This window comes from Gossypium raimondii, chromosome 3, assembly GCF_025698545.1.
Source record: "Gossypium raimondii isolate GPD5lz chromosome 3, ASM2569854v1, whole genome shotgun sequence".
Lineage (NCBI taxonomy): Eukaryota > Viridiplantae > Streptophyta > Magnoliopsida > Malvales > Malvaceae > Gossypium > Gossypium raimondii.
This window is the reverse complement of record NC_068567.1, coordinates 21,426,779-21,449,404: the sequence shown is the minus strand read 5'-3', so window position 1 is coordinate 21,449,404 and position 22,626 is coordinate 21,426,779. Positions and strand designations below refer to the sequence as shown.

Genomic DNA, 22,626 nt, shown 5'->3' with positions numbered 1-22,626 from the left:
CAAGAATTCTATGAAAAAAATATCATTACGTGGAGATGATAGTCCACGGTCTATTTCCCAAGAACCACAACCTCGGCAAAAAAAAACAATTATATAACAAATATATAATATTGCATCTATTCCCATATATAACTCAAAACATGCATAAGGTCTAAAAAATGTCACTTTCTATATAATCAAATAATTCAAGAAGAAAAGAAATTTATTTTGATTTTTTGTTTATATTTATAGATAGATCAAAACCTGGATTTGGTACCAATTGTTGGAAAAAACAAGTTTTGGAAAACGCAACGAAAATTAAATTTAGGGAAAACAGAGTTTTAAAAAATTTTCCAAAACAAGATCTTGGTTGTGATACCTAAAGTAATTAACACTTAATCAAAATTGCACGTTTTTGATTTGTTTAGGATGAACGCTTTAACCGAGTAGTCTTCTTTACTATCCTCAAGCTCATGTCTCCCGAGTGTGGGCTTGCTTCGAATTAGAAAAAAAATTCACAGATTTTACTAGTGAGGTAATTTTATAATTTCTCTAAACTTTTGAGTTAAGTTGTAAATCGAAAAAATATCTGTATAAACTTTTGAAATAATTTATTCAAAAAAAATTTCTCTCTAAAACTTTCTCTTGAATCCAAGTGTGTGCAAAATAATGACCCAAGACACTCTTTATATAGGGAGAGTTTAGACAGTTCAACTATGATTAAACTTAAGCATTTTAATATTAAATTTAATCTAATATCTTGATAAATATTAGATTAAATTTAATATTAAATCTTATTAAAATAATAGAATATTTATCTACAAGATAAACATTAAATTTAATTTAATATTAAGATAATAACTTTAATATTAAATTAATAAAATAATATTAAAATAAATATTTAATTTAATTTAATTTAATTTAATTTAATATTAAAATATTAAAATATTATTATTTTTGAAATAGTTAATCTGAAATCAAATTATCTAGTAGAGCCCAGTAGGAGTGCAACTCTTCCATTGCTCAACCATCGAAGACCGACCGTCACCGGTCACCGATCACTAGGATGCCGCCATCGCAGCCACCGTATTCGGTTATGCAAGCGCGACACCCTTACGACACACCGAGCTAGTTCAATCTGGGCTAGTGATGACCCAACTAGTTCGGTCCAGCCATCGGTTGGATCGTCGGCCCGATTTTACATACCGAGCTCGGTTCGACCAATTTTTGGGTCTTGGTCTTATTTTTGGGCTCCCGGACCCAATTTACGATCTCAAGTCCAACTTTCAAGTTCGATTACACATTTGGCCAATTGTTTGACTTGAAAATTAATTTCCAAAAATATCATATTAATTTTAATTAATCTGACTAATTTAATTTTACTTGATTAAAATTATTTCTCTCAAAAATCACTTAGATTTTCCAAATTAATTTTTCAAGAAGATTTTTTAATCAAATTCTTTACTTGAACAATCTCTCACGATCGCCTAATTTAATTCCACATCAAATAAATTGACTCAATTAAATTATTTCCAAAGTTATAAAATTTTCTTTTAATTCAAATGCAGTCTGATCGAGCTTTTGTTGAGCTAGCGGAGGGACCAATCTGACAAATACAATTAGGCTCTAATGATTGCAATTATGTCCAGAATCATCGTTCCAATAATTCACAATTACTTAATCATGGAGTCAGTCCATAAGAAGTACAATGATTAAAAACTCCTTATTGCATAATCTTTACGAAATCAATTCATCCAATTGTTTTGTCCAATGACCTCTTCATGTGTGCGTTACCCTCATATGATATCCTTGATTCCTTTGAGTTAAATCTGTTCACTCAATACAATCATATTTTATCTTATTGTCACCATTGTGTCTTCTTAATGATTAATATGATCACTGTCAACAAATGACTGTGATAAATTGCTCGTTCGAGAACAAACAACCCATATTTATCAATGTACACAATGTCCATAAGGGGATATCATTAACTATATAATTGACCTATGCATTGCACTGTTGCTAGTAAAGCCATGCCATACACAAGTCATGTACCCAACATACCAGCTATGGGTTCAATCATATTTAGAGCATAAGCCTCCACTTATATCAAAGCACATGAGTTGCATACGCATGGTCAGTGACTAATTCAGGATTTAGGTAAATCACACCATAAACGTCACAAGTGAATTAATTCACAAGTGGATTCAAAATTAATTCATCTTGGGTCCAATCTAGTGTGTCATTCTACCAATAAATACATCTATGTCTCTACCCGTGGAGTCAACTGCTCTGATACCCAAGACAAGTCATTTTCCCAATTAGAATTGTAGACGACATAATAATCCTTCTTAGTATTTGATTCAAATGTTCACTTTGATTCTTTTACGGGATTATGGACTTATTTAGATTATCTACTGAAGTTAGTTGTCTCTCTCGTAATGTAAAACTTATCTTCAGTTTGAACTTAGAAAATCAATGAGCTAATATTTTCTTGTCACAATTTTGCTATGCATGCAAAATATAAAAGATAGAAATACAAAAAAAATAGTGAAATGTGAAATTAACTCTGTTTATTTATTCAACGTTCAAATAAATAGAAAATAGTTACATGTTTACTAAAATATGAGCACATTTCCCAACACGTTCCACATGACCATGTGTGGGACATGACGTTGTGTTGGACCGTGTGCACCAAAGGAACCTTTCAATGAAAGTTATAAAACCCTATGCTCACTTATGCCATAGGCAAGTATTATACCATTACTAAAACATGTTCAAATGCACCAAAAAATACAATTTTTAACACCATCCTAAGTGCCTAACCAATATGCCAGAATTGACTCCTAAATTCAGTAATTCATAATAAAACCATTCATCATCAATCATAGCATAACATTCATACTTAAACTTCCCCCACATGCCACTTATAATTGGGCTAAAATGTTTCAAAAATCTACTAAAGGAATAGTGGATAGTGTGATCTCCAAACATGATCCAATTGACAACACGATTTCGACAATCTACCAAGAAAGAAACAGATAATGGTAAGCTTACTCGAAGCTTAGTAAGTTCGTACAAAAATAACTCAAGTTATCCGATTAATATATATAGCTCAAGTTTGAAACACAAAAATAAACATGATAACCTTTGGCTCCTTACACAAATCATACCATCATCAAATGGTTAGTCAACTTCCATATGATAAACATAACACATAATCCATTATATATATACATATAGAAACATGATTAACATCCTTGTATAATAAATCATTTAAGCTATTAAAATTCTTAATATGCATTATCGCCCTGAGAACTATAGTAAATTAACTTTGGATACTCGAGATATGATTGCTCTTTCGAACAGTGGTGAGTCTGCAACGTATGCAAGATCTCAACCACTGGTAAAATAACCAACACTAGTACATAGTATCTGCTGAATAATATGGCACAATGTCAACACCAGTACATAGTACCTGCTAAATACTATGGCATAAATCCAACACCAATACATAGTATTTGTTAAAAAATATGGCGCAAAGCCAACGCTGGTACATAATACCTGCTGAATTTAAACCTTAATGACATGTCATATGTATCTTAGTCATTTTCTAAGTTCACATGGGCCTTAAATCTATTCCCACATTCTTTCCATCAATTTAACATTGTCTCATATATCAACATGGTCCAATTAAAATTCCATATCATCTCTTTATTCATTCAAAACACATATAAATATCATACTTTGTAATTTAGTCCTTCAATTTTCAATCAAATGCTTATTTCAAAGCAATCACACAAACACGATATATAATATACAAACATAAACAAGTATTAATCAAAATGAAACTCATATGAGAGTACCTAATTCGAGACAACAACAAACACGACACTAAATACTATATAACAATTTTTCCTTTTTCCGCATTTATCGATCGATTGATTCGTCTATTAACCTATATGATAATCCATTCCAAATTATAATTTCTAAATACCTTATAACATCTTATTTAATGCATATGAACTCCAATTATCATTTTCACAATTTCCTAAAGTTTTCCACTTTATTCAATGTAGTTCCTAAAATCGTAACAAACATATTTTTCATATTAAGCCATAAACTTTAAAACTGAAATCATTCTCACCCCTTTATAGCTATCAAACATATAAAATTATAAGAATTTCATACGAAGTTCAACATATTATAATTTTAGTCCCTAAACTCCAAACTAACCAAATTCACTTTACAAAATAGTCCTATTTCATAACAAAGCTTCAAACCCAACCATTAACAACCCAAAAAGCTTTAACAACAACAATGCTAACTTTTCAAAACTTAGACAATATTACGAAATAGTCCATGTGCTAGCTAGATTAAGGTACAACGATCTCAAAAACATAAAACTTACGAAAAAAAGCTTTGAATTCACTTACAGGCAAAGACTTAAGCTTGGCCGAACTTCTTAAGTCCAAAATGGTGATTTTGGGTGGAAAGAACAAGAAAAGAAGATGACTTAAAATGTTATGTTTTTTACTTCTATTATTATTACTTCGAACATTATTTTTTTCGCATAGTTTAATCAAAAACCACCTAATGGCCTTCCATTATTACCACTATGGCATAATTTCCAATTAAACCCATCCAGTTATGCTTTTAAACTCATTTAGCACAGATAAATCAATAGTGATTAACTTTTTTAGTTTTTATGATTTACTCCTTTTTCCTTAATTAACTATTCAAATGTCAAAATTACCAAACCAAACTTCAATATAACACTCTAATGACCTTGTAAATATTAAATTAATAATATTCAATGACTCACTTATCTGAATTATGGTCTTGAAACTACTGTTTCTGACACCACTAAAAACGGGCTACTACAACTCATCTTCTGAAGGAATTTTCATCCTCAAACATATTACTAGAGAAAATTTTTCGGATACTGCAATTTCATAGCTTCCTCCTATTTCCTCCTATCTCGACATGGCTTCCTCGATACTGTGACATTGGCAAAGAAATTTTACTAATCCTATTAGTTTATTTATTAACTCTTAACTTCCTGAGCCAAAAATTTCATCGGTTCCTCATTATACGTCATATCAAACTGTAATTATATTTCAACTGGAAAAATCACATGGGAAGGATCATATTTGTACTGTTGCAACATCAATACATGAAAGAAATTATGAATCTTGTCAAGTTCTAACTGCAAACCAAACGATATGCTACCGACCCTATTCTCTCAAGAATCTCTTACAGACCAACGAACCTTGGACTGAGTTTTCTTTTCGGCCAAAACAGAGAATTTTCTTCCAAGATGATACTTTCAGGAATACCTTATCACAACTTGAAATTTAATATATTTTCTTTTTAAGTCAACAAATGATTTCTGACGATTCGATGCAGCCTTCAAATAGTCTCGAATTATACAAACTTTGTCTTCAGTTTCTCTAATCAATTCTATTCTTATTAACTTTCTTTTGTTCAGTTCTGACTAGTACAGCGAAGTTCTTCATTTTTGTCCGTATAAATCTTCAAACAGTGCTATTTTAACATTAAACTGATAGCTATTATCATAGGCAATCTTGGCCAACAGTATATATTTCTCCCAACTGCCTTCAAATTTGAGAATACAACATCGTAACATATCCTCCAAGATCTAACTTACTCACTCTGACTGTTCGTCTGTTTGTGGGTGAAAACTTGCATTGAAATTAAGTTTAGTGCCCAAAGCCTTATGCAGTTTATACCAAAACCTAGAGGTAAATCTTGGATCTCAATCAGAAATAATGGATAGTGGCACATCATGCAATCTGACAATCTTGAATATGTACAACTTAACTAGTTTCTCAAGTGAATAATCTGTCTTGACAGGAATAAAACGTGTTGATTATGTTAATATGTCTACAATTACCCAAAAAAAATTTTTTTTCTGTGTTAAAGATATACCCGATACAAAATCCATTGTAACTCATCCTATTTCCACTCAGAAATCAGAATAGGTTATAGCAACCTAACAGAACCTGGTGTTCAGCTTTCACTTATTGACACACTAAACATTTCGATACAAACTCAGAGATCTCACATTTCATTTCTGGATACCAAAACATCTATTTCAGATCACAATACATTTTATTACTACTTGGATGCATCGAATAAGCACATATAACACCCATATTTGACCTACTCTCCAAGTTTGGGTCCCAGATGCTACAAATATTGAATAATTGACTAACATTATTTAATTTTTTTTCAACAAATTAACAATACGTAATAGTTTATTTTAGCACATACATATTTTAAAATTACTGCTTAGCAACTTCATTTACAATTTTGATTGTAAAAATTGAAGAATTTATAGCTAGGCTAAAACCCCAAGGCATAAACTCTGAAAGCACCCCTCTATAAGCATGTTACGGTTACCAATCCATTTTTCTTTTATGTTGGCAAAGTCAAGCTTAGTCCTCTACTTGATTTCCAATTGAAATATTATCCTGCAATTAAGCTAACCATTTATAAGCTCAATTGAACTTAGTGAGATTCTAAATAACATATATATATAAATCAAAATTCAAAGCTAAGGGATTCAAGGTTTAAAAGAATTTTCCATTCCCTAGTTAGCCCTGGCATTTAGCATGTTATATTGATGAGGCATTTACCTTCACTTTCTTTCCCTGCAGCCTACAACTGACTAACTTCTCTTCTATCTGTAGTATACACCAATTTTCTTCATAGTAGAGATTCTCTAGGAACACAGACCTGGATGCACCTCAACTAAATTTTTTTCCTCCACAACCATGAAAGGGAAACCCAATGTTGGTCATTGCTTGTCAGACCTTTATTTCCTTGGGTTTCAATTTCTTATCATCTCTATTTAGCCCAGTATTACTTCGACAGACATAGCCACCCTTAATTTCTCGTATGTCTATGGACCATTAAGTCCTGGCCCTAGGATGAATACATCCTCTTGTTCAATCTGGCTTGGAATCCACTCAACTCGGTGATCCTTGCCAACCTCCTTCACCAAGCCAAGAATTTACACCTTATAAAATCTCGAGTTCACCTTACCGATTGAGTCATCATGATTCCATAACCGAGTTATTGTCTTTCACTTTTTCTTCCTACACTAATTGTCCTCGTAGGTGTTATCCCGCCTTTTGTCCTGGTGAATTTCCCCTGTTTACTATCCTAAAAAACTATCCCGTTTTTATTATCCTGATAGACTATCCCATTTTATTATCCCGATAAACTATCTCGTGTTTATTGTCCCAACAGACAATCTATGATGTCATGGTGTCTTTTAGCTATGGTCATACACGTCATAATATCATGTTTATTGTCTCGACAGACTATCAAAGGATATCATAGCGTCTTTCAACAATTGTCTTACTCACTTCTATCATGATGTCATAACATCTTTCAACTATGCTCTTACTCGTTATGATGCCATAAGATCTTTTAGCTATGGTTTTACTCATTTATGATGCCACAAAATCTTTCTCCTACTCATTTATGATGCCATAGCATCTTTCAGTTATGGTCTTACTCATATTTGGCGTATAGCCTCTGATCGGACCCATGGCCAAGCCATGATCTTTCTATTTACTTCTCCTGTTGCATTCCGTCCATTTCTCCATTTCACCATTCCTAACATTGATGCTCAAACACCGCAATGTCCTCTTCGCAAGGCCTAAAGCATCGTGCATCACGGTTTGCACTCAATAATAATGTATGGTGGTATCTAATAAGATCACTCATTTACCCAATCCTAACTTAATCTAACCCTTCAATTTTTCCCACTATCTAAATCATACAATACACCCATTTCACTTACATACCAGCATAGAGTGCACTATATATTAAAACATGTAATCATGACTATTTCATGCACATTGTACTATCATTAGGCAGATACTCATATACCATGCAAATTCTAACCATTCATAGCATATGAAATCAGTAGAGATCATTCATCATTTAAAAAATGGAGTACAGAAACTCACCTCACTTCCTTATCCTTAACAACTTTCTAGGTAATTCTTCCATTTCCTTTTCTTTAGTTCCACTTTGTATTATTATGTTCGGGTTTGCATCGTCATCTAATTAATGGGCCAAGGGTTCCCATCTTCAGAATTAAAGGGATTCTCTAAGAAATTCTGTCGTTAGGAATAATGGAAGTTCCTATCTCTCGAGAACTAGTACTTCTTCGAGATGCCTCTGTATAGGTGTTCCATCACTCCATTAGAAATGATAAACTATCTGGCATCCCGTGGTATTCATTTTCCCAACTTCACGTATCAATTTGATATCATGAAATAGGAGAGGCACTTGAGTGATTTCAACGAGGGCTTCTTCCTAGCCCTTTATATGTTGGAAGTTGGTTTCCATCTCCCTTTACATCCCTTTTTTATTGGTGTGCTCAAAGAGTATGGGATTGCACTAGGACAATTGCCTAGTTTATCCTGGTGGACCTTGATCATGTATTCCAACACTTCTTAGCATATTCTTAGCATATTCCAACGCTTTTATTGATTAAAGGATTTGACCTAAATACCTTCAACTAGTATGGTTTACTTTAGCGTTCGCCAGGGTCATGAATCTTTTCTTAAAGGTTGGGTTCTAGAACTTCATCTAGACTGTAGTAAATTTATTTTGGTAAAAAACAGACTCCCTAATGGTTTTAAATTTCCCATGAAATGGTCTTTTCCCACCGAATCTCCTTGTCGCCAGTCTCACCATTTAGACACAAAGATCGTTGTAGCATAAATTGGTAGATTGAGTCTAACGTAGATTCTGGAGTTAAAAAGATTCATTACAATTAGGAACATCTTTCACTATTTCTGGGAGGGAAGGAGCCTAAATAGTTTATGCACACCCCGATCGCCATCTTAGTTTAGACCTTGGCATAGTTCAGTCCGTCGAAGAGACATGGTCGTTTAATGCTGACAGCGAGTTATCTCGGGCTCTTGTGGGAAGATGGAAGGATGCCTTTGATTTCTTCTATACTATGTGCAATATTCCACCTCACCACTAGCTTACCTCATATTCGAGGTTTACGGGTAAGTCTTCAGGTAGGGCCTTAATTAAAAACGCTACTGACCCTATTACTCCCCTTGCAAGTCCTACTTATTTCTCACCCGCAATACCCCTATTCCAACCAAAAGTCATTGATATTGAGGCTATGTTCTAAATTGTACAAAAAACAATGGATGTGGTTGTTTCAAGTGCACGAGCTGGTAATAGTAGCCGCAAAAGGTCGAGAGCTGAAATGGGGTCTTCTAGTTCCACGGAGAGTAATGGCATTAGGTCGCCTCCCCACCAACCTAGCAAGAAGCTGGTCTTCCCAGAGGGTGAATACCTTACTCCTCCATCAGTACCCACTACATCATTCCCATCATCTATTTCTCCAGTACGTTCTTTGTCCCTACCTCCGGTTCTTCTCAAACCTTAAGTTGAGTCCACCAATGTCACAAACCCACCTGCTAACACTTCTGTTCCCTGTAATTCCCTTATTGGTGCCATCATTTATACTCCACCTTTAGGGGTAGTCTAAACCTTCTTACCCTAGCGAAATCATCTCCACACGGGCAGTATCCTTTTTCTCTTTTTCTTGTCTAACAATGTCAGGACTAGGAGTTGTCCCTAAAATTGAAAGAGTTAGCCTACCCTTCTTCCTCTTCTTCTAGAGTCCATAAGCCCACTCTTAGAAAGTTCGTGGGTTCCTATTTCATGCTATCGAAAGAGAATGCCCTCACAAACTAGGCTCTCTTACAAGCTTGTGTTGAAACTTACCAATTCCTGTCACACGAGTAAGCAATCTCTTGCCTTGCTCCGCCAGTCACACGAGGCTTCTGTCGAGTAGATCACTGAGCGTACTAATTCCACATTCATTTGGGAAACCATGTACCAATCCTTAGGGACAAGAGCAAGAGAGTTGGAGGAAAGGGTTCGCCAATTGTAGACCCATGAGCAACAATATCTTGCCAATATGGAGTGCATCCAGAAGAAAAATAAGGAGGCATTAGAAAAATATAAGGAGAATACCTAACAGGGCATTCAAGATTTTCTGCCTGGGCTAAGGGCTAACTTGGTACTACACGCACAGGTCACCGCAGGTCCCTTTGACTTAAGTCAAGTAAACTTCGATTGCCTTCGCCAGTTTACAAACACTAACCTCAACTTTAACATTTATAACTCTTCAACAGCAAGCTGGGAAGAATTTTGGAAGGAATGTAGGGAGTTTCAGAAACTCTTTTACAACCAAAACATGAATGTATCCGACCTTGATTCTTCAGGAGAGTCTATTCTAGGGGAAAATTAAAATGCTCACATGTTTTGTAATCATTTCCTTAAATTATCAATGGAAATTTATTTATTTTACTTTTTCTCCTTATCATATCATACATGCTTTGTCTCCCATTTCTTTTCCTTGACCTTGATACACTAAATACTGGTCTTCATAATTTGTGCAACTATATCCACTTCTTTATTATTCGTTAGTCCCATATAATGACACAATGGACACAAAAAAAACTTACTGTAACATGCTTATAGAGCTATATATCACCTTCCTAAGTCTAGAGGATCGACTAAACCAAAGCTTTAATACCACAAAAATTTGTAACACCCATACTCGACCCGCTCTCCAAGTCTAGGTCCCTAATGTTACAAATTTTGAATAATTTACTAACATTATTTATATTGTCAAAGTCAGGCTCAATCCTCTGCTCGATTTTTTATAGCAACCTTATCTTGTAATTAGGCAGACCATTTATAAGCTTAATTGAATTTAGTGAGATTCTCTATAACGGAAATATATATCAAAATTCAAAGCTAAGGGATTGAAGGTTTAAAGGAATTTTCCACTCCCTAGTCAACCTTGGTGATTTTTCACAAATTGATGTGGCAAATTAGGCTTTCTCGTCATACCTAAAGAGTTTTGTCTCGAGCAAATTAATGGTTTTTGCATAGTTTTTCATAATTTTTAGATTTTAAGTTAATAAGTGAAAATATATCATTATTGCCCATTTTTTAGACCCAAATTGTCCAATCGTGCCATGGGGAACCTAACAAGTTGATTGAATGTTGTAAGGAGTCGACGGTGGCCTAAACGTGAAGAAAACATCACCTAGAAAAAGGGTATCGCGATATCGAATATGGAAGTCGTGATACCCTTAACAATGCTAAAATAATGAGAATAGAGAGAACCTATAATGGTATCACGATACCAATGATGGGTATCGCTATACTGAGATCCAAAAGGTCTGAAATTTCAATACTGAATTGGGTATCGCGATATCCAAGCCTGACGCAACAAAAAATGACTGTAGAGGTAGTTTTTGTCCAACAGCCACACCAATCAAAATTAGGTGCCTAAAGACATTTTGGTACAAAATTTAGGGTCAAAACCATCTATTTAAAGCCATTTTTTGATGAATGAAAAGGAAGATCTTTTCGCTATTGTTTTCCATCATCTTTTTCCTTAGTTTTAGGTTAGGGTTAGGGTTTCTTTCCTTTTTTTTTCTTGTCATTTTTAGTTTAGGTTTTCTCTTTTCTTTTTAGGTTAGATTTTAGTTTTGTTGTTTACTTTTTTCCTTATTGTTAAATATTTTGTAAAAAAGAATGGACAAACTCTTGGGCTTTAATGGAACTTCATCAATTGAATAAGCTTTTTTTTAAACCCTTTGCTTTCATTTTATGCTTACAATATGTTTGATAAAATGTTTGTTTGGGATTTGAGTTTGAATATTTGCTAAATTTTTTGGATGGTTGATTGTTTGGTTGTTTGTTAGCTTAAGTTTATATATATTCTTGATTGATTATATCGAAATGCTTAATATGCTAGAATTGGCACCTCTAACGGAAAACCTAGATAAATGAGACCGGGAGGAAGTTTATCCTTAGATAGTTCAAAATGATTTTGTTGAGTAGTGAAACCGGGAGGTAATTTATATGCCTAGGTGAAACCAGGAGGTAATCATAGGTGGTATCTTTTAGTCTAGGATGAGACCGGGAGGAGACTCCTAGCTAAAAGTTGAAAGTAATATAATTGGTATAAGTTCATTCGTTTAAATAGCACTCAACTAATCAATCGAATATCGTTTAATCATTTACATTATCTAAAACATTATGAAGAAAGTTTAGCTTAGTTAGTTTAATTAATAGTTCAATTTTAGTTTATAGACAATTTTATTTGGACTTGCACTAATAATTTCTGACTCAATTAGATTAGTAATTCCTTAACTTGTAATTAACTTGATAAACACATTTACCCACTTGGAAATCATTTGGGTTTGACCCCTTGCAATACTTTGTATTCCATCGGAACTATAAATATTACAACTGGCACTGTTTACTTGCATTTAAACCCCCTCTTTAAATTGTTTTATAAAATCGTTTATTTTACATGCATAAGGACACTCAGTCGCCTGACATTTAGTAGGTTATATTGATGAGGCATTTGCCTTCCCTTTTTTTTTTCCTTCAGCCTACAATTGACTAACTTCTCCTCCATTTGTAGTATAAACCAATTTTTTTCAAAGTAGAGATTCTATAGGTCCACGAACCTAGATGCATCTCAACTAAATTTCTTTCCCTTACAACCATGAATGGGAAACCCAATATCGGTCATTGCTTGTCAAACCTTTATTTCCTCGAGTTCAATTTCTTATCCTCCCTATTTCCTGGTGGACTATTCGCTCCAGGTTAGTCCTTGACAGACTCCTTCCTTTGCCAACATGTATGGCTTAGCCCCGTATAACCTCGATGGACATAACCGCCTTTAACTTTCCCCTATGTCTGTGGACCCTTAAGTACCAACCCTAGGATGAATACATCCTCTTGTTTAATCTACATTAGAATCCACTCCATTCGGTAATCATTGTCAACCTCCATCACAAAGCCAAGAATTTAAACCTTATAAACTCTTGAGTTCACCTTACCGGTTGAATGTTCATGATGCCATAACTGAGTTATTATCTTTTACTCTTTCTTCCCACGCTAATTGTCCTGATAGATGTTATCCCACCTTCCATCCTAGTGAATTTCCCCGTGTTTACTGTCTCAACGGACTATCTACGATTCCATGGCATCTTTTGATTATGGTCTTACACGACATAACCTGGTGTTTACTATCCTGATAGACTATCAAAATATGTCATAGCATCTTTCAGCAATGGTCTTACACTCTTCTATCATGATGTCATAATGTCTTTCAGCTAAGGTCTTACTCATATATGATGCCATAACATATTACAGCTATGGTCTTACTCATTTATGATGCCATAGCATCTTTTAGCTATGGTCTTACTTATATCGGACCCATGGCCTAGCCATGATCTTTTTATTTACTTCTCACGTTGCATTCAATCTATTCCTCCATTTCACCATTCCTAACCTTGATACTCGAACACCGCAGTGTCTCCTCTGTAAGGCCTAGAGCTTCGTGCATCATGATTTGCACTCAATAATACTGTATGGCGATATCTAATAAGATCACTCATTTATCCAATCCTAACTTAATCTAACCTATCGATTTTTCCCATTGTCTAAATCATACGATACATACATTTCACTAATATACCAACATAGAGTGTGCTATCTATTAAAACATGTAATCGTGACTATTTCATGCACATTGAACTATCTTTGGGCGAGAACTCATACACCATGCAAATTCTAACCATTCATGGCATACACAATCAACAGAGATCATTCATCATTTCAAAAATGGAGTATAGAAACTCACATCGCTTCCTTATCCTTAACAAATTAGCTTGCATAAATGTCAAAGCCTTCTTCATCCTGGCAGCAGTTCCTAATCTTCCTACTTCTAGACTCAAATTTGCACGATGGCTGCAACATATAGAGCTCCCTTCAACTACGTCATTCTTCTTCTTCAGGGTGGCTGAAGAAGATGATGCTTAGAAAGAAAGATTTGGGAAACAGAATTGAGAAGCACTCCGATCCCAAACACACACACACACACACACACACATATATATATAGACACCATTAGCACATTCTCCACAGACATTTGTCGCCATTCAATCCTAATTATTATGTTTCCCACTTTGGAACTAGCTGCTTCTAATCTAACTAAATTAGGATTGGAATTTAATCATCCCCCAACCAACCATTAAGTTTTCTAAATATCTTATTTTAGTCCTCAAATTCCCTTTTCCATCCAATTGGCTCCAGGTCTTTTCTTTAAATTCGAGTCCTCAGGGGGACTGGGTGTGACAGCACTGCTATGACCTTCATTTAGAATATTCTGTTTCAACTCTGAATCAACAGGTACACATAATCTATTACGAAAATATAAGCTACCATCCATACCAATGCTTAAATCGGTTGCCTAACCATCATTGGCTAATTCTCGTTTAGCCAATAAATTCGGATCATCATTTTGTAACTCCCAAATTTTCTAAAAGAACAAGGGTTTAGCCCTCAACTCGACTAGTAAAGATCGATCACACTCTAAGTTCAACTAGACATTCATCGACCTTAATGAAAAAAGTGTTTTTTGGCTTAAGGCATCGACAAAAACATTAACTTTACCCAGAAGATAATCTATTACCAGATCCTAGTCTTTCAACAATTCAAGTTACCTCCGTTGTTACAAATTTAGCTATTTCTGAGCCATTAAATACTTTAGACTTTTATGATCAGTATAAATGTGACATTTCTTGCCATACAGATAGTGTCGCAAATTTTTAAAGTGAATATAACCACGACCAATTCTAAATCATGTGTTGGGTAATTTCTCTCGTGTGGTTTAAGTTGTCAAGAAGCGTAAGTTATAAATCTTTTGCCCTGCATCGGAACAAAATCCAAACTATTCAATGAAGTATCATTGTAAACAACAAATTCTTTCTAGAGTCAGGCTAAGTTAACATTGGTGCCTTTTCAACATGGTTTTCAACTATTCAAAGCTTTGCTGACATTTTTTTGACCATACAAAGTTGACATCTTGCAGTAATAGTTTCGTCATCAGTAATGCTATTATCGAAAAGTTCTGAACAAAACGTTGATAATATCCAACTAAGCCCAGAAATCTGCATACCTCAAAAACATTTCTTGGATGCTTCCAATTCAGAATAGTAAAATCCTTACTCAGATCAACTCGTATGCCTTCCACAGAAATCACATGACCAAGAAATCCAACTTCATTGAGCCAAAACTCACATTTACTAAACTTTGCGTACAGTTGGTTTTCACATAAAGTCTACAATACAATTTTCAAATGTTGAGCATGTTCGGACTCGTTTCTGGAATATATCAGAATATCATCAATGAATACAACTACGAATATTCCAAGATGTGGCTAAAAAACTCGGTTCATTAAGTCTATAAATGTTGCATGAGCATTAGTCAATCCAAAAGGCATTACTAAAAACTCGTAATGTCCATAACATGTTCTGAATGTAGTTTTCGACACGTTAACATCTTTAAATCACAACTGATAATAGCCAAATTGGAGGCTTATTTTCTAAAATAGGGTGGCTCCTTTCAACTAATCAGATAAATCATCTATAAGAGGAAACATATATTTATATTTTATAGTAACTTTGTTCAATTGTTGGTAGTCAAAACACAGCCTCATCGTCCCATCTTTCTTTTTCATGAATAGTATTGGCATGCCCCAAGGTGACACACTCGGCCATGTAAAAGCTCTATTAATTAATTCTCACAACCATGCTTTTAATTCTTTTAATTCAGTTGGAGCCATTCTGTGCAGAGCGATTAAGATCGGCGTAGTTCCAAGTACTAACTCTATAGCAAATTCAACTTCCCATTCTGGCGGCAATCCAAGTAACTCCTTAAGAAATACATCAATAAAATCACAAACCATTTGTACTTGATCAATTTCATTTCTGATACCCTAGAATCCAGAATATAACCTAAAAATGCTTCGCAACATTTTCTGATCAGTTTCTTTGCAGACATTGTCATTATCACTTTTGTAACACAATCAAATCTATCAGATTCAATAGTAATCAGCTCACCACTCTGACATCTCAAAGAAATTGGTTTCTATCTGCAATCCACTACTACATCATGCAACGTCAATTAGTCCATTCCCAGAATAACATTGAATTCGTTAAGAGGCAATAACATCAAATCAATAAGAAAGTCATAGCCCTGAACTTTCAGTGGACATTGCCTACATATCAAATCAACTATGATGCTTTGACCTAATGCATTTGTTACTTTGACAACATACTCAGTTGATTCTACTGGTAATTCATTTAATGCATATGACCACTAGTTATCATTTTTCACAATTTCCCTAAAGTTTTACACTTTATTCAATGCAGTACCTAAAACCGTAACAAACATATTTTTCATATTAATCTATAAACTTTAAAACCGGACTCATTCTCATCCCTTTATAGCTCTCAAGCATCTAAAATTATAATAATTTCATGCCAAATTCAACATATTATCATTTTAGTCCCTAAACTCAAAACTAACCAAATTCACTTTGCAAAATAGTCATATTTTATAACAAAGCTTAAAACCCAACCATTAACAACCCAAAAAGCTTTAACAACAACAATGGTAACTTTTCAAAACTTATACAGTATTATGAAATAATCCATGGGCCAGCTAGATTAAGCTACATCGACCTTAAAAACATAAAATTTACGAAAAACAGGCTTCAATTCACTTACATGCAAAGACTTAAACTTGACCGAACTTTCTAAGTCCAACAATGGTAGTTTCGGGTGGAAAGAACAAGAAATGAAGAAGAAGACTTAAAATTTTATGTTTTTTACTTTTATTATTATTACTTTTAACATTATTACTTTTCATATAATTTAATCAAAAACCACCTAATGACCATCCATTATAACCACTATGGCATAATTGCCAATTAAACCCATCTAATTATGTTTTAAAACTCATTTAGCACATGTAAATCAATATTGATTAACTTTTACATTTTTTACGATTTAGTCCTTTTTTCTTAATTAACTACATCAAAATTTCTAGACCAAGCTTCAATACGACACTCTTATGTCCTCGTAAATATTAAATTATAATATTCATAGACTCACTTATCGAAATTGTGGTCCCATAATCACTGTTTCCAACACTACTGAAAATGGGTTGTTACAAAAATCTTAACCACAACAGAACCTAGATTACTTGGTATCGATTGAGGAACGACTTGGTACGTACCTACCAATATAGTACCAACTACCATGATCTCTATTATATATATAATTTGTGCTTTTTATAAGTCGAATTTGAATTGTGTTATCAAATATAAAAGTAAAATGAATTATTATGTTCAAAATTAAAATATTTATAACTTAGAAAATTCAAAATTATTTGAATTCGTCATAGTCCACCCGACTTGAACTTTATGACAAATATAAAATAAAAAATTGCCAACAATAAAACTGATACACAGATGAATTGTGGTTTTTCATGTTGGCAAACTTATACCACAAGTGAATGTGTACTATCACCGTCTTTTTACTACCACATTTCAAGTCGATGATTTGAAATGGTCCGAAATTAGAGCTTTCTTTTTAACATTTTACTAATTGATAGGAATGTATGTTGTATTTCTTTTATATTTTGAAAATATAGCTGTAATTTTGTTTTATTTTGAAAAAAAAAAATTAAATATCTACAATTATATTTTATTCTTATAAAATAAAAAATTCGATCAAAGACATCGTAATTAGTATATTTAATCTATGCCAAGACTGAGTGAAGTGAAGATCAATATGCATGCGGATAGGGTACAAGCAAAAGAGTGAAGTTTTAGAAGAAGAATCATGGAAGTTGGTCACTTGTTTTCATAACCTGTAAAAGTCCTCTAGCTTTCCTTTGTGCTCTATTTGTTCCGGTTTCGGAGATGTCAACTAAATGCTCATAAACACCAAACTGAAGGGCTGCAAGAATGTGAGATGAATTATTGGAACTCAACTCCAGAAGAACCGAGGCTGCACACTCCTTGTTCTTCGGGGTTCCCTTTTTGATGATATCAACCAGGGTTCCAATGAATGAAAGCTGCCCAATCTCATATCTACCTTGTGGATGAGTTACAAGTAGTAAGAACATGGAAAGGGCCTCATCAACCATGTTCAGTTTCTTGTCCTTGAGTAAGAGCAGTAAAGGTGGTACAATGCCTGCATCAATAGCTCTTGCTTTATTGGCTTGGTTCAGACATAGGTTGAACAGTGCTGTGACTGCATCTTTTTTGCCTCTAACTGTCCCCTGCTCCAACAATTCTACCAGTGCGGGAATACCGTCTGAGAGTGCGATTGTTACTTTGTTCTCATCCAGCATCGATAAACTAAATAAAGCTGCTGCTGAATTCTCTCTCGACTCCATACGTCCATTTCGCAACACATCTATTATTGTTGGTATTGCTTGTTCATTAGCTATGAGCTTCTTGTTAGTGTCATTAATAGATAAATTCAATAGGGCTGTCACGGCATGCTCTTGAATCTTGGAATCCGGATACGTCAACAACTGCACCAATGCTGGGATTGCTCCATTTTCAGCAAACAAAATTCGGCTCTCGGCGTTCTCCTTGGAAAGCATTCGAATATCCTTTGCTGCCCTTCTCTGCACTTTCAATTGACATGAAGATAGTTCCTCAACCAGAGATGAGATCTCTTCCTGCTTAATAGACGAGCCTTGCGGGGATGCAAGACCCTCTGTATTGGGGCTCTTATAATTGTTCGTCTCTCGCCATTGAGTGATAAGGTTCTTGAGAGCATGATTCGGCGCTAACGACAAGTGACCTAACCTCTCCCTCGTCTTCGGGCAGGTCCGATGGTTGGAATCAAACCACTTTTGTATGCTTTCTCTTTCAAATGTCTGAAAGCAAAACATGACAGATAATCAAGTGTAAATGACTTAAATGATGTTAATGTTTCCTGTCATGGTACAGGCCTCCTCATTACCTGTCCACTTGCGATGATAACCGGATCTCTCATTACTTCGAGCGTGATCGGACAAAGGAATTCGTGAGGAATCACTAAAGACCCAGGCTTCAGCAACAGTTTAGGCTTGACAGGATCCTCAAAAACATCAATTACTTCCATGCCGAAAACCTGCTTGAATTTGTTGAGTATCTCTACAATTTGCTCTATACATTCTGAAGTTTGGCCTCTTTCTTTAGCGACATTGCTTATAGCTATAGTTTCTTTCTTCAAGTTCTCAACGGTATTCAAATCTAGTTTCTTGGCTAGCCTTTCTATTATGGCAATATCAGCGTTCCTTTCATCGGTTTTTGAGGATACCGCCATTAAATCTACTGCAAGTTCCATATCCTGTGTGTCTTTTCGCCTTTTACCTCGCCTCAATTGTGTCACCATTAGCTCAACCTGAATAACAGCGGTCATGAACATTTTACAAGGATCTTAATTAAAAGAATTGTTCCTATGAAGGCATCAGTAAGAGATGATAGTTCTATTCATACCTGCTCCCTCACTTCCACAGAAACTTCAATTTCATCGAAAGGTAACTCATCCAGAGCCTGGCATAATTTTTCGTGAACAGCGTGAAATTTGACCATCATAGCCTCACTCTCCAACGCCTGAAGGAAAATGGATTCATCAGATAAATAATATTGGAAATTAGAAAGTATACGGATGGATGTATCCTGACCAGGTAAATCTTGCTACCCTCATTGCAAGTTTTCAAAAGTTTCTTGGCCAAACAAAAAACTTTCTTGAGCTTTGACAAAGAAGCAATGCCGTTAGGAGGAATGGCGGAACCGAGGAAGCGAATCTCATCGAACAAGGGCAACAAACTCTTCATCCGCCGGACGAGGCTGTAACATTCTTGTCGTTGGGTGCTTCTGAAATCTCCAAGGCGGGCAACATATTCGATGAGGCTAACGCTTTCCTGAACCAAATCGACCCCATTGGGTGCGGGTGCTGTAGTGACGATTCCAATTTCATCCACCAACGTATCCCCTCTTCGATCTTCAACATCTCCGTGTCTCTTTTTGTCTCTCTCTAGCCCCATCGTAGTTCGTGCAAGCTTTCTCCCGGAACGGCTAGGGGCTGTGCTCTCTTCGGGGGTTTGAAGGAGGGGAGACATGATCAGAGAGGAAGACGAAGACGAAGAGGATTGAAGAGGAGGAAATCAAATCAAGAGACATTAAACCCTAACGCTACTTTCCATGGTTCAATATGCTGACGGTGTTTGTTGTGTTCCTCCCTCGGGTCTGTTGCAATAAATTTCGCGGGAGTTTTGCTTCTTAAAATAGAAAATCTGCTCTCTTTTCTTTATTTCTTTATATAAATAGAATATTAGATTATATCAACATTGTAAGAACCACGTCAGATCATTTTCGATTTTTGATACCCAAATCCGCATTCATCAAATCGAATTAAATGAAAAATTTTGAGTTAATTAAATTGATAAATCATATTTTATAATAATAAATTCGATTTCAAATTTTCTTGAATTGAGTTGAGTAAGATGAAAATCAAATCGAATCAAATACATTTATTCAAGTTAAATTAAAAAATAACTTTGAGTCTTTATAGTCACCGCCACCCACCTTAATCAAATTTTTCTACCATAATTAAATTTATTATTAACTTTTATCACCTCATAATTTATTTATTAATACTTTATATACGGGTTAGCTTGTTTGCTTAGTTGATTTACTTATCTTTTGATTCTTGTTACTATATATTTTAAAATTAAAAATATATTAAATATAAAAATATGATTTTTAATAAAATTTATTTTCAAAATAAAATGTGAAATTGATAACAACAAAAATTTTAACACAAATATTTTATGGCATCATCAATAATTCAATTTTAACAAAAATTAATAAAGATTCAACATGATTAAACAATTCAATAATATAAATAGTACAAAATGTGAAATTTAATTTAATAATAAAAATAGTAGATAAAAATTCAAAAAAGAAAATTTTGGGGTTTGTGTTAAAAAATGAACGTCGATAATGGCAATGTAGAAAGATTGCAAAGAAAAAGAAAAAGAAAAAAATAGAACACATAGATTTTACATGAAAACCCTTTCGGGAAAAAACTACGGGCAGAGGAAGAGAAAAATTTACTAATGTCGAATTCGAACGATACAAAGGGAGTTTCGACGACATCTATTTATAAGTTGAAAAAACTTAATTCTAATCAATACCAAATATATTATGCTAATAAATGCTAAATATATTATATTAATAAATACTAAATCTTCTAAAAAGAAAATATATTTTACTTGACTTACAAGTAATCTCTTAGAATTTGGGTCATACAACTTTAACAATCACCACATTGACACGAATTCTCAACGAACAAGTTCTTCACCACGAATTCTCACAGAACAAGTTCTTCACCACGAATTCTCAACGAACAATTTCTCCACCTCTTCCACGAAACCTCTTAAGGGTATTCTTCAACAATGAACACCAATGCTTGGACTTGGTTATAGGAAACGACTTATTCATCATATCAGCAGGATTATCATGAGTACTAACTTAGTCATCACAACAATATCACCACGAGCAATAACATCACAGACAAAATGATACTAAATGCCAATGTGCTTTATTCTCTCATGAAACATTTGATCATTTATTAAGAAAGATGACGCTATGACTATTACAAATCACTATACTGATTTGAAAGTCTTTACTGAGTTCAGCAAGGAGTCTCTTTAACCAAATAACTTTTTTACAAGCCTCCATAATCGCCATGTACTCAGCTTCAGTAGTAGACAAAGCAACCGTAGTTTGCAAAGTGACTTTCCAACTGGTTGTGCAACCTCTAATAGTAAAGACATACCCTATAAGAGATCCTTTTTTATCAAGGTCTCCAACAAAATCAAAATCAACATACCTAATGACTCCATCTCTAGTTCTTCCAAACTGTAAGCAAACATTAGTAGTACCTCATAAGTATTTGAAAATCCACTGAACTACTTTCCAGTGTTCTTTTTCTAGGATTCGCCATGTGTCTACTAACTACACTAACTGCATATGATAAATCTGGACGTGAGCAAATGATAGCATACATGAGAGATCCCATTGCACTAGCATATGGAACACGTGACATGTAGTCAATCTTATCATCTGATTGTGGAAAAAAAGTCGATGCAAGTTTGAATTGGGCTGCTAATGGAGTACTAACAGACTTCACATTCTGTATATTGAATCTACGAAGAACTTTCTCAATGTACCCTTTCTGACTTAGATACATTTTACATGTTTTTCTATCTTTGAGAATCTTCATCCCAAGTATCTTCTTTGCTGCTCCCAAAATTTTCATCTCAAATTCTTTACTAAGATGGACTTTGACCTTTCTTATCTCTCCTTCATCTTTGTCTTCTATCAACATGTCATCAACATATAGGAGTAGATACACAAAAGAACTATCACTATTTTTCTTAAAATAAACACAATTGTTAAAGCTACTTATTTTGAAATCATGAGTAGTCATAAAAGAATCAAACCTCTTTGTACCATTGCCTTGGTGATTGTTTCAAGCCATAAAGAAACTTTTTCAACAAGAAAACATAGTCATATTTTTTTTAGACTATAAAACCCTTTGGTTGTTGCATGTAAATATCTTCCTCAAGTTCTCCATGTAAGAATGATGTTTTTACATCTAACTACTCAAGCTCTAAATCATA

The 22,626-nt window shown here is 34.3% G+C and overlaps 1 protein-coding gene across 1 annotated transcript; it reads right to left on the bottom strand.

Annotated features, from left to right (window-relative positions):
- Positions 1 to 17,660: 17,660 nt before the first annotated feature.
- On the bottom strand, positions 17,661 to 20,198 carry LOC105793853 (U-box domain-containing protein 15). The gene is made up of 4 exons (XM_012622713.2): positions 19,621 to 20,198; positions 19,433 to 19,549; positions 18,915 to 19,337; positions 17,661 to 18,828 (listed from the first exon to the last, which is right to left on the bottom strand). Exons 1-4 carry the CDS (start codon positions 20,056 to 20,058, stop codon positions 17,776 to 17,778), a joined length of 2,031 nt encoding a protein of 676 aa, XP_012478167.1. The 5' UTR covers positions 20,059 to 20,198; the 3' UTR covers positions 17,661 to 17,775.
- Between the last annotated feature and the right edge of the window lie 2,428 nt (positions 20,199 to 22,626).

Bases quoted from the DNA above. Each gene is read 5' to 3' on its own strand.
- LOC105793853 (XM_012622713.2), bottom strand. From the start codon at position 20,058: ATGTCTCCCCTCCTTCAAACCCCCGAAGAGAGCACAGCCCCTAGCCGT. The intron at 19,550-19,620 runs GTCAGGATACAT...ATTTTCCTTCAG, and splicing joins AGGGTAGCAAGATTTACCTG to GCGTTGGAGAGTGAGGCTAT. The intron at 19,338-19,432 runs GTATGAATAGAA...GCTGTTATTCAG, and splicing joins CTGTGGAAGTGAGGGAGCAG to GTTGAGCTAATGGTGACACA.